General features: G+C 39.6%; 1 protein-coding gene across 1 annotated transcript; it reads right to left on the bottom strand.

Moving 5' to 3' along the window:
• Positions 1-253: 253 nt before the first annotated feature.
• Positions 254-8,093, bottom strand: LOC111963144 (cell cycle control protein 50A). The gene is made up of 7 exons (XM_023986382.2): positions 7,599-8,093; positions 7,312-7,431; positions 2,379-2,486; positions 2,172-2,259; positions 1,707-1,853; positions 1,419-1,628; positions 254-1,090 (listed from the first exon to the last, which is right to left on the bottom strand). The coding sequence occupies exons 1-7, from the start codon at positions 7,845-7,847 to the stop codon at positions 897-899; spliced, it is 1,116 nt and encodes a 371-aa protein (XP_023842150.1). The 5' UTR covers positions 7,848-8,093; the 3' UTR covers positions 254-896.
• Positions 8,094-13,593: the final 5,500 nt, after the last annotated feature.

The following is a 13,593-nucleotide window of genomic DNA, read 5'->3' as shown; positions in this document are numbered from 1 at the left end:
AATTATACATTTGTTTTTAAATAGATTTTGATAGTCAAGCATCATCGTAGAGACAAGGTCAGTAGCATTGGTCCATAAAAACCTTCAAATAAAATTGAAAAAAAAATGTTTTTTGATTATACATTGAACTATTAGACATTGACAAACAAATTGGTGAGAGTCAATACAATCTGTACGTGAACATTTGGTAAAATCGATGACTGCTTTTATCCCTTAAAAATGTTGGCCCTCATTACGTTCCCCATTTAAGCCTCAGAGGTATGTAAATTAAATACATTAGTACATTCACCAGCAGGACATATTACATAATATGAGTGTGGAACTTGGTTAAAAATATAAACATTCTTCAGTATCGAGAAATGTATGACAAGCATCATGACAAGCATTGCTCAAATAATATACATGTTCTCCTTTGAGACAACATATGGATAAATAGAAATACAAAATGTACTTAAGGTACACAGACAACAATTTCAGCAGTCATGTCATACAAAGACACAGTATCCTAAGCTCCCAGAGCCTTCTTGTGTCTCATCCCATTAGTTTACAGGGTGTCACTCAAACTACAACACATACCTTGGGCTTATTCGGGAGTGCACAATGTTAGAAATATATTTTGTAGAACAGACTCGTCTGTGTCAGTTCTACACAAAATATATTTATCTAGAATGTGCTGAATGTATCAATCTTCTGAACAAACACCAGACTGCAGCCTTCCCCTGGAGGTGAGGAGGAGTGAGCTAACATTTCAACACAAAACACAAACATTTGAACAAACAAAGACCAGTGCATCCAGGCTAAATCAGCAAGCAGTCCAGAGCAGGGCCAGACCAGTGGTGGCTAGACCCAGGCATGCAGAGGGAGGAGGAGGTACGGTCTCCATACTAGGAAGACCTTTAGCTGGGAATGTCTGCACTGTGGTTACGGTTGCCATATTTGTGGTGGATGATGAGGAGGACGATGCCCAGGAAGAAGCAGACTGAGCCCACAGTGATGTAAGCGATGCCCAGGAAGGGGTTCTTGCCGCCCATCCAGGAGATGGTGCTCAGGATCATACGCTTCCTGCCCTCGAAGCTCCGCACAGGATAATCTGAGTTCATATGGTTAAAGGAAAAGACATCTGGAATGATACAGATGGGTCAGTGAATGTTTTGTATCATGTGTAGAACTTGTGATCTGTAAAAAAAAATTTTTTTTTTTTTTTTAAAACAACACAGATCAACTCCATCTTTGACAATGTTCACTGTAGTTGGACATTGGTTGACTCAATTGTAATTATAACCAAATGGATTAGTGTATAACTGAACACAAACTCATGTCTCTATGCCTTCTATGTGCAATGTTCTCTCAATACAAACCTATATGCCTGCCATGAACCTCTTTGTTGTGATTTATTGCGATCTTTCTCAAAAGGATACTGTAGGTGACCTCCAGGATGTATTGTCCTAGGGGCAGAGTCGGGGTCATGTTGGGCTTCTTATGGATGATGCGGTACAGCTTACGGAAGGTGGGCAGGGCAGCTGTCCTCATCCACACAATGAAATCCTCATTGATGAAGCCATTGTTGTCAGGGTCTGAAGGGTCCAGCTCATAGACAGACTTCCTCCAGTTGACAGGTTTGCTTGTGCCTGAAGGAGGAAAAAGGCCTAGTTAGTCATGATAATTTGATTACTACTAGGTATCATTTTGCATGGTATGCAAATCACCTTGGAAAACTACAGTGAGGTTGTTGTCATTTCCACTGGGGTTCCTAAACTTCACATGCTTGTCTGTCCACCATGCAATACCCTTCTTCACCAGAGGAATCGCAGTTCTGGAGCCATTGGGGTCAATGTAATACAGCTCCAGAGTGTCTGATGAGAAACACAGTACCACATGGCAATCAACAGCAAGACAAGTCTCTTAAGTAGTAGACCAACAGTGATGTGCTACATGGTCAACTAAAGCAAAACCACTTCAACCTAAAAAAAAATAATGTAAAAATCAGACAAGACTCCATATACAAGGGTTGGCCCAAATTGGCAGACACGTATCTGAATAGCATTGTAAGTAAGTACAGGAAAATATGATAAGATTGTGGTTGAGCATTAGTGTGTAGTATTGTTACTTGACTCCTGTACTGGAAATGGGACAACTATTTGCTAAGAGAAAATGTATCCCTCTGGTCTTACCATTGAAGAGGCTGTTGGCGATTGCACCACATGGAGCAATAGGCTTTTCGTCACTGGTGCGGTACGGCTCACATTCCTTGCTGGGGCTCTGTAAAGAGTGTCAAGATGTTTCAGTGCAACTGCAGGTTGTTGAAATCAAACAATTAACCATTACATTGAATGGATGTAGGCCTATGTTCTCTCTACTAAGTGCACCTGTAAACATACCTTCAGAGAAGCTTTGTCTCCGTTCAACTGGCTGTCATCTCTGGACTTCACATAGCGTCTGTGATTCTGATAGAAGTTTGACAATCCGTAGTACATAAACACGTTGCTCTAGAGGGGAAGAATTGCAGATTAAGGACCAATGAATTAGTTTAGTTATTCATCGGATGAGAGAGTAGGACTTCATAAGACAATGCAACAACATTGCAACCCTAAGATGAAAGAGCAGGGGGTTGGGTGAGTCTAAAGGAATTCCTGCAATCAATAACATCCTCCTATAAAAGCCGTGTGTGTGAAATAACTTTCAGGACAATGTTTTAAAATAGTAATGATATATTCTGAGGAAAGAGCCTGACCATTAAAAGGAAAAAAATCCACCCATTACTTTCATTTACAGTGTTAAATAACACTGCAAACTATATTTTTGTGAACTAATGTTTCATTTTGGCATTGGGGGGAGAAATCTTTATTTTATTTTATTTTTTATTTTTTAAATAGGTGGAAATCTGTTGCAACTCAAGTAGACTACAACATCCACAATGCAATGCTCTCTCTATGGGCTGGCTGGCTAGCAAGCAAACATAGCTACACACAATAATACCAAAGACAATATCAGCATGTAACGAAGCTAGATAGTTGTAAAAATCACCTAAACAAACTGCACTATCAATTTAGGTGTTTACAATCTCACCCTGTTCAACCTGCAGATCAATGTGCCTAACAGAGGAGCGCATTCTGAGCGATTCTGGTACAAGGAGCCCGCCCCTTTTAAAGAGTGAATAGGAGTCTATTGGGCAATAGCTCAAAAACTCAACATTAGCACAAATCTCATCAAGAAGAAGTACAACATTACAAATATTTCCCAAGATATGAGATAATTAACCTGCCATCTGTAGTATCGTATAGCTTTAGAATCGTGACAATATGTATTTAAGGAAAATAGGCACGTTTCTCAACATACAGTGCATCAGTATTCAGACCTCTTGACCTTTTCCACATTGTTAGGTTACAGCTTTATTATAAAATTATTTCCCCCCCTCAATCTACACACAACACCCCATAACGACAAAGCAAGAACAGGTTAAGAAATTTGTGCTAATTTATATTATTATTATTATTATTTTTTAAACAAAACATTTACATAAGAGTTCAGACCTTTTACTCAGTACTTTGTTGAAGCACCTTCTTGGGTATGACCCTACAAGCTTGGCACACCTGTACTACCTTCCAATTTCTCTCTGCAAATCCTCTCAAGCTCTACCAGGTTGGACGGGGAGCATAGCTGCACAGCTATTTTCCGGTCGGGTTCAAGTCCGGGCTCTAGCTGGGCCACTCAAGATCATTCAGAGACTTGTCCCAAAGTCACTCCTGTGTTGTCTTGGCTGCGTGCTTAGGGTCGTTGTCCTGTTGGAAGGTGAACCTTGGCCCCAGTCTGAGGTCCTGAGTGCTCTGGAGCAGGTTTTAAAATCAAGGACCTCTCATCTTTACCTTGATCCTGACTAGTCTCCCACTCCCTGCCACTGAAAAACATCCCTGCCACCACACTTCACCATATGGATGGTGCAAGGTTTCCTCAAGACGTGATGCTTGGCATTCAGGCCAAAGAGTTTAATCTTGGTTTCACCTCCCTGACCAAGGCCTTTCTCCCCCGATAGCTCAGTTTGGCCAGGAGGCCAGCTCTAAGAAGAGTCTTGGTGGTTCAAAACTTCTTCCATTTAAGAATGGAGGCTATTGTGTTCTTGGGGACTTTCAATGCTGCGCACATTTTTTGGTACCCTTCCCCAGATCTGTGCCTCGACACAATCCTGTCTGAGCTCTACAGACAAATCCTTCGACCTCATGGCTTGGTTTTTGCTCTGACATGCACTGTCAACTGTGAGACCTTATATAGACAGGTGTGTGCCTTTCCAAATCATGTCCAATCAATTGAATTTACCACAAGCGGACTCCAATAAAGTTGTAGAAATGTTTCAAGGATGATCAATGGAAAACAGGATTCACCTGAGCTCAATTTCAAGTCTCATAGCAAAGGGTCTGAATACTTTTGTAAATAAGGCATCTGTTTTTTCTTTTTAATACATTTGCAAACATTTCTAAAACCTGTTTTCGTTTTATCATTATGGGGAATTGTGAAAAACTGAGTTTAAATGTATTTGGCTAAGGTGTATGTAAACTTCCGACTTAAACTGTATATAAATCATTATCTATAATGTGGATTATAATACATTTACATTTTATGTATTTTTCATTAGGGCAAAACAGGCCTGTGATATTGATACATTTCCAACTTTAGTCTTGTATCAGGTGAACTGTTGTGTCCACATTTGGTCTGATAATTGCCCCATAATCTCCAAAGAGTTCTCTTCCATTGCTACTTCTATATCTATCTATAAATAATTAATTAGTTCAAGCATTTTACTTATAACATTAAAAATAAATGAGGGGGCCTTGAATAATTAAACAATAAATGAACCGCAACATGTGAGTCTTGTGTTCATACTGTATTTCACAACCTCTGCGGTTGTTGGAGTTGCCTATACTGTACGCGATTGAGCAAAATAGGCTTACTCCTTATTTATTTAGGCTACATTATTCCACAGCCTAATTGTATCCCAACCAATATCCTAAAGGAAATTCAATGAAAAGAAAAATCTGACATTGACATCAAGGGTGGATGGCTTCTTTTCGATATACCAAGATTTTTTGGGGGTCGGGGACAGCCCTAAACTCAACATCTCAAATGGCGAGAAAGGATTCGCTACCACAAGGACAGACTTTATTAGTGTGTTTGTCACTTTAACATCTGCTGATGTATAAAGGGCTTTATAAATACATTTGATTGATGATGTGTGTTGGGAGCATGTAGTCCAACATTGCCCACGTTTTTGTATTTAAAAAAAAAAAGTAAAAATAATGTTTAGAATGTAAAATAATGTCAATACATAATTCCATTTTGTAGGCTTATTAAAAGATGCATTACTCTTAAAGTGGTAACGCATACTTTTTTGTTGCATACATTTGGGGAGAGAGGGGGGTTCCTTCTACTGTGAGCTAACGCACTTCTGTACATCGCACTGTAACGTACAATTGACCTTATTTTAGTACCCAAAAAAACGTAATACATCCAGGTCAACTGTAATATGAATACCATTGTAAAGCACAATTTCTCCCCTTTCCAGCAAAATCAATGAGGAGACTTGATGCTGCCCATCTCTGCTGATTGAAGAAGGCAAAGCGCTTCGTAGGGTCTTTTTCAAAATGGCGGGTGGGGAAGCGAAACCTGCTGGAGAGAGGCTGTACGACACAGAATGAGTTGTGCGTTATGTCACGACACGTCACAATTTAATGTACAGCGTCGGAGGGGTCAGTTTATTCTACTTTTCTCCAATAATAATCGGGCCATTACCATGTCGATTAATGCTTGAATAGAAATGTAGTTCACACCCCAGATTTTGATGCCAACACAGTTGCTAGAGTCCCATTAGCTTTTATTGCAGCCTCGTTTGAATGCCGCGGTTGCGCACATTTTTAAGGAATGTGGTTGGTCAACAGTATTTGCTATTAAAACAAATATAAAATGTATATAAAAAATATAAAAAAGGTAGCCCTGTATAGGCTACTTGATCAGCCCGCAAATGAAAGATAAATCACCTGCTATTGAAATGTTGCACGTATCATTCGCTTCCCTGTCAGATCTTGACCCATGGCAGGATGGGTCAAGAATATATATTTCGTTTTTTCCTTTCGGGCCAGTAGCTTTCAGTTGGCACTGGTAAATATACCTGAATATCAAACCCTGCTGTGTAAGGTGCGCGTAAGGCCTATACGTCTACCACTTTGTGTAGTCGTTAGCAATGCTATTGATGGCCGTATCATTTTCAGGTAGATGATAAGGCAATTAAAAGTAGATTTGCCTACCGGCAGAATCATGATTATTTGCATCAATCCAGTAGCCATTTGTTTTGAGAACGCCATCACAAGTGCACTGTGTGGCTGGTACACACCTGAATTAAAGGATAACTACACACACAAAAATGGTTCCCTGATGTGGTTTAAGCATTGTTGTGGACTGGGGGAAATCAGTCCTTCTTCCTGCTACAACACCATCATTAAGTTTGCAAAAGACAACAGTGGTAGGCCTGACCACCGACTATGACGAGACCGCCTAGCGCCAAGTCTAGGACCAAAAGGCTTCTCAACAGTTTTTACCCCAAGCCATAAGACACCTGAACAAGTAATCAAATGGCTGCCCGGACTATTTGCATTGTCCCGCCCCCCCCCCAGCCAGCCGTCTTTTACGCTGCTGCTACTCTGTTTATCATATATGCATAGTCACCTTAACCATACCTACATGTACATACTACCTCAATTAGCCCGACTAACCGGTGCCTGTATATAGCCTTGCTACTGTTATAGCCTCGCTACTGTCTTTTTGCTGTTGTTTTTGTTTCTTTACTTATCTATTGTTCACCTAATACTAATTTCTTACTTAAAAATCACTGTTGGTTAGGGCCTGTAAGTAAGCATTTCACTGTAAGGTCTACACCTGTTGTATTCAGTGTAACAGTATAACTTTAGTCCGACCCCTCGCCCTGGGCGCGAACCAGGGACCCTCTGCACACATCAACAACAGTCACCCACAAAGCATCGTTACCCATCGCTCCACAAAAGCTGCGGCCCTTGCAGAGCAAGGGGAACCACTACTTACTTCAAGGTCTCAAAGCGAGTGACGTCACCGATTGAAACGCTATTAGCGCGCACCACCGCTAACTAGCTAGTCATTTCACATCGGTTACACTAGCGCATGTGACAAATAAATAACAACGATTTGATGTGAAAACACTAACATCAATTATTGAATAATTAGCCTACACTTTTAACTGTGATTATACAGTAGTTTGGGGACCGTAAAGGTTGCAGGTTCTGCTCAGCTTACCTCAAATGGTTGATCCAGAGAGAAGGGAACAGAGCAGGTGCATGGCTTTGTGCTGTTCCAGCTGTAACTTTGAGAGCAGTTATAGCACGGACTTGACATGTCAACACCAGTGTAATCGATCTGTAAAGTAAGGAGATGATCAATGGCACTTATGTGTATATAAATAAGTGTTATACACTAAATATAGACAAGAACTGAAAGATAGCTAGCCAAACAGAGCTAACACATACAAACACAATAAATTGGCTACTTCCTGTTGTGTTGGCTTGCTAGTTAGTTAACGTTACCTCTAACTCTTTGATGTTGTTTGATGTCACGAATAGGCCAATGCCGATTGGGATAAAGATGAGACCAATGACAAAGAAAGCAGGAAGAACAGTGCCGGCTGTCAAAATAGGTTGCCAAGCGGGTAGTCTTTGTTGTTTGAACGCAGTGTTGTCCGGCTTTTTATTTTTCACAGTTTCTGCTCCTCCATGGCCAATAGCAGCAGGTTGGTGCCCGTCCTCTTCCTTAGCGTTGTAGTTAGACGCCATCATGGCTGCAGTTCTCGTCGAACAAAATAATCCACACTGTCAACAATAGTGACAGCTGGCTATGTCGCGAGAAAGCGGATTGATTGATTCCCTTAGAAACGAAAGTTATCTTCTCTATAATGTTACGTAACATGAAATGTAATCATTTAAAAAAATACAAACATTTTGGATTTGCTTTGGAGAGGATTTCGATCTTCTGCGAAAGTAGGCAGCTAAGGATGAGAAAGAATCAGGAAGCTCCTAAACCAATGGTGTTGCACGTGATCAGTTGAGGAGCACTCCCCTTTTATGCAAAAAAATAAATAAAAAGACACTCACTAGCCCATGAGGCCATATAAATTAATCAGAAAAATGTTTTCCCTATGTGAGGCAGAGGTTCGAAACTCTGAAGTCATTCGAACAGAAAATTTTCAATTATTGTATAAATCGTATACAGCAGTGTAATCAATAATTTGGAATTGATCACTTTCTTGTGTCACTCAGTGTTTCAGGACATGTCATCATATCGTCTGAACTGTCCCTCTCCATATTTGGAGGATGCATGCACTCAAAGACTTGGCCTCTATTGGTTGACCTAACTAAAGCTAGGCTACTCATGATGATGTATACATTACTATTATTATGATTATTATTGTTATGATTATCCTCATAGGATTTCAGTGATGCAGTACATGCAGGGGCTGACTGGGACTAGAAATCGCCTCTGGCATATCTAACACATTTTTTTCCCTTGAGGCCCATTTTATTCCTTGAAGCACCCATTATTAGCCAGATCATTTTCATTTTGCAAAAAATAAACAAATTAGACAGGCCCACTGGGCGAAAAATGGACCAGCCAAGATGGTCAGTCTGCCCCCGAATACATGTATTCTCAATTAAATGTGCATATACATGATGTGCATATATGATATGCATATACATGTAGCCTAATCAGACTTCCCTGAAGTCCATCTGGGAGAAATTACATTATTATATTATATTTTATTACATCCCATTCTATTTACCCATGTTCACTGACTGTAATTTGTGACGTAAAGTGGCCTAATATGATTGTGGCGTTACATGGAACCCACGGTATTGTTACTTGATACTTGATTCTGATTGGCTTAAAAGGCATTTTAGAGTTTAAATGATAAATAAGGGTTTGCTTTTATATCAGTATGATTCACTTTACAGAGCGTGTGTCTGAGGTAAATGGCCCTGTGCTTTTATCTGCCCAACGGTATCTTCACTCAGGATTGGATAGACCTTTTGTATAAGCGTGTGCAAGGTAAGCATATGGGTTAAGCTATAATTACTACTTTTAATCTTTTAGTTCAAAAGGCTCAGTCAAAACAACAAACATTTGCAATCACTTGACTTGAGTAACTTGAGTTGAACGAATTTGCAACTTTACATTCCGACCTGGACAGATGGCCTTGCAACACGGGAATGTACATTTACCCAAACACTGACTCAAGCAATGCATTATACATAGCCTAATGATATCTATGCATATTACTGGCTCATTCTAATATAGCCCAGGGTCTCATAGTCCAAAATCAGCTTTGGCCATTGGAATGATCATTGACTGAGCATTACAAATTACCATGGCAATAATACATCACAATAGTTATTATTTTTCTATGTTTTCCAGGCCCAAAACATATTGTAGCCTGAAGGCTTGTCTTTTCTGATGTAGCAGTCATTACATTGCTGACCCAGATAGGATGTGCATCACATAAAGGATTAGCTTAATCTGGAATCATGGATACCTTTCCTGTATTTAGTCAGTCACCAGATTATTTACTTACCTCAGAAGGACCTCTGAGATTGCAATATCTGGAAGCACTGTCTCATGTAGAATTGTTATTGTTCTTTCTCTGAAATGTTTACTTGACTGTTTCATTAAGGCCAGCGCAGCACAATCTGAAACTATTGGGCAAACTTGGGGACAATGTTGTTCAAAATAACAGGGGACAATATTTTCATGGCGGTAAGCACTCAAAAAGGACAAGAAAGAGGATTTTGACACCCACCATCTCAGATAATTGTTATGAAATTTCAGTTGTTAGAAACTGCTAAGATTAGCATTCCTGCAATATTATTTTGTTGAAATATAATTTGATCTCTGGGAAATTAAGCTATTTGATTGCACCCAAATTTGGCCATTTTAATTTATGGGATTCATATAATATTCAATAAATATAGTACCTAACGTCTGATTTGGATCAGACTTTTTTCAAACAATGAGTTAGACATGAGGAATCCAAAGAAATGTTCAAAAGCCACCCCAGACCCTTCAGACCCCACGCCAATCACACCCCAACAACAACTATAAAGTATCAGTTTTATATGTCTGTAAAGTAGTATGGAGCTATGGCTCAGGGTATTGTTTCTTCAACCTATGCTATGTATTCTCAGTGAATTTGGTGATGTTTTTTCCCCCCTGTTCAGATAAATTAGTCATTGAAGTTGTTGGGTTTATGTCCCATTCTACATCCTGATATTACCACTAGATGGTGCTGTTCCAGGTGATTTAGTCTATGGACAAGGTATGAGAGAAATCCATGCGTTGTTTTTTTTGTCCACTGTTTCAAATGAAAACGTTTTAGCATTTGTGGCACAAAGCAGAAAAAGTGGAATGGTATCAAATACAGTACATGGTTTCCATGTGTTTGATGCCATTCCATTCTCTTCGTTCCAGCCATTATTATGTGCCGTACTTCCCTCAGCAGCCTCCACTGATAAAAATTGATTTTGTAACTCAATGATATTACTTATAGATGATTTGGATATGAAGCACAGAAATGCTAATATAGGTACCATTGATTTGCATTGGATTTGTGCTGCAAATGCTAAAAAGTTAGCATTTGAAACAGTGGACAACAAAACCAACGCATGGATTTCTGTCATACCTTGTCCTAGGGGCGTAACTTTGGTTTTAGAAGTGGTGGGGACAGAATTATTATTATTATTTATTTACATTTTTTAGGGGGCAATATTGCAGATAGATGGTGGCTTCAATCAATGTAATTGTCTGCATCATTTCCAATCCCCCATATATTTCTTTGTAAATATATATATTTAAAAATATATATTTTCCTTTTCCCCTAATACCATCTCTCCCCTAATTGGAGTAAACTAATGGACAACAACACTTAAGCCTCTATTTCCAGCTTATACATACTATATACATTTTACAGCCACAGTATATTTTACAATAGTTATCTTTTGTTTGTTTTTAGTCCCATTCAGCTCCACTCAACCCCTCCCATCTTTCTCTGAACACCATCCAGTTTTGATTTCTATTTGCCATATATTTTTCAACTGTGCTGTGATATTTCACAGAAGTTCTAAACCTTTCTATTCTCATAGATTCTACATATGGTAAATTAAAAATAATAGTTTTTGCTCAGAGTATTATTATACTATTGATCGATTGACTATGACTTTTTAAATCACCCAGCAGTGCTATTTGCAAAGATGGACATAATTTGGAAGGAGGTCTGGGGGTCCTCACATTTTTGGGGGCATCTAATGAACATTTCCTGCATTTCTACACAATTTAATTTGACCCATGGCCCTTCTAGCCATCTCTATTTAGAACAACAAAAAGTAAGCAAAAATGCCCACAGTCATTAAGCTAGGTAAGAGATTATTAAATATGTTTAAGTGATTGATAAGACTGAACTAGATCCATGATAATTCAATAATCAATATTGGGTTGCACGTTTAACCAATAGCCTAACAAATGAACAACTCTTACAAATAAAGTAAAAATACTTAACTTTTGATTGTCTCTAAGACATCCTCTGTATCAAATTTCAGCCAAACCGCCCAGCCAACCTGAGCCGCCTTCACGCCAACCCCCACCAGTCTAGTCAATAACTGAACTCTCTCACCAACTTCATCAATGGAAAGGTTTGGAAAACAAAAGTTGAATGAAGACACACATGCATCTACACATTGACACACAGGAACAGTACACCCTCCATATAATTCATATCATAGGCCTAATAGTACTGTAGAGCTCTTTTTACTTACACACAATATAGCTGGGTCACCCCGTCTTGCCCTTAGGGGCCCACGGTCCTGTAGCGCACCAACCCAAGACAACCGACTCAGCTTTAGGATCTTAGTGAAACATTAATTATTGGTTTCAGGTGTGTTAGACCAAGGCCAGAGTGACAACAGTACAGCAGACCCCCAGGGCCAGGACTGAGCAGACCAGCAACTAGGGATTGCCTAAATAGGTATCTCCCCTGACGTGGGCATGTTTTCAATACAGACTCCTTTTGTCGTACAGTATTCCATATAAGGCATCCAGACCTTATGAAAGTTGCACAGTATACCCTTATTCTTATAACAAATCTAGCGATACTGTACATAACTTGACATTTCTTCCATACATTGTGGAAGGCTAACCATCCTTCCAATTAATGGCAATGCATTTATTAGCCACTTTCTTTTGATAACAGTCACCAGTATCAACATTTCCAAGCAAACAAAAACAGGGAGAAGGGACAATCTGTAGACATAATGAGATTAAAGAAAATACTCTTTGCCTCTTTGCCACATGCAAATACAGTGCATTGGAAAAGTATTCAGACCCCTTGACTTTTTCCCCCCAAAATTACGTTATAGCCTTATTCTAAAATGGATGAAATATTAAATCAATCGACACACAATACCCCATAATGACAAAGTAAAAACAGGATTTTAGAAATACCTTATTTACAGAAGTATTCAGACCCTTTGCTATGAGACTCGAAATTGAGATCAGGTGCACCCTGTTTCCATTGATCATCCTTGAGATGTTTCTACAACTTGAATGGAGTCCACCTGGGGTAAATTATAATGATTGGACATGATTTGGAAAGGCACACACCTGTCTACATAAGGTCCCACATTTGACAGTGCATGTTAGAGCAAAAACCAAGCCATGAGATCTAAGGAATTGTCTGTAGAGCTCCGAGACAGGATTGTCTCGAGGCAGAGAACATAGTGGCCTCCATCATTCTTAAATGGAAGAAGTTTGGAACCATCAAGACTTTTCCTAGATCTGGCCAAATTGAGCAATCGGGGGAGAAGGGCCTTGGTTAGGGAGGTGACCAAGGACCTGATGGTCACTGTGTTAAAGCTCCAGAGTTCCTCTGTGGAGATGGGAGAACCTTCCAAATGGACAACCTGCAGCACTCCACCAATCAGGCTTTATAGTAGAGTGGCCAGATGGAAGTCACTCCTCAGTAAAAGGCACATGACAGCCCACTTGGAGTTTGCCAAAAGTCACCTGAAGACTTCAAAACCATGAGAAACAAGATTCTCTGGTCTGATGAAACCAAGATTGAACTAGGGCTAGGCGTCTCGCTAGCGGGACACCTGTCGACAACTGGAGGGCGCGCAATTCAAATAAATAATCATAAAAATTATGGATATTTAACATTCAGGTATGTACAAGTGTCTTATCGGTTAAAAGCTTAAAGTCTTGTTCATCTAACTGCATTGTCCGATTTACATTTACATTTTACATTTAAGTCATTTAGCAGACGCTCTTATCCAGAGCGACTTACAAATTGGTGCATTCACCTTATGATATCCAGTGGAACAGCCACTTTACAATAGTGCATCTAACTCTTTTAAGGGGGAGGGGGGGGTTAGAAGGATTACTTTATCCTATCCTAGGTATTCCTTAAAGAGGTGGGGTTTCAGGTGTCTCCGGAAGGTGGTGATTGACTCCGCTGAAGCTGGGTCGTGAGGAGTTTGATTC

This window comes from Salvelinus sp. IW2-2015, linkage group LG4q.2 (assembly GCF_002910315.2).
Source record: "Salvelinus sp. IW2-2015 linkage group LG4q.2, ASM291031v2, whole genome shotgun sequence".
Lineage (NCBI taxonomy): Eukaryota > Metazoa > Chordata > Actinopteri > Salmoniformes > Salmonidae > Salvelinus > Salvelinus sp. IW2-2015.
This window is presented reverse-complemented; position numbering and strand designations above follow the sequence as displayed.

Excerpts from the sequence above, each read along its gene's own strand:
- LOC111963144 (XM_023986382.2), bottom strand. The coding sequence starts at position 7,847 with ATGATGGCGTCTAACTACAACGCTAAGGAAGAGGACGGGCACCAACCT. Across the intron at positions 2,487-7,311 it reads CTCTGGATCAACCATTTGAG|AGCAACGTGTTTATGTACTA; the intron begins GTAAGCTGAGCA and ends CTTCCCCTCTAG. Across the intron at positions 2,260-2,378 it reads GAGACAAAGCTTCTCTGAAG|AGCCCCAGCAAGGAATGTGA; the intron begins GTATGTTTACAG and ends CACTCTTTACAG.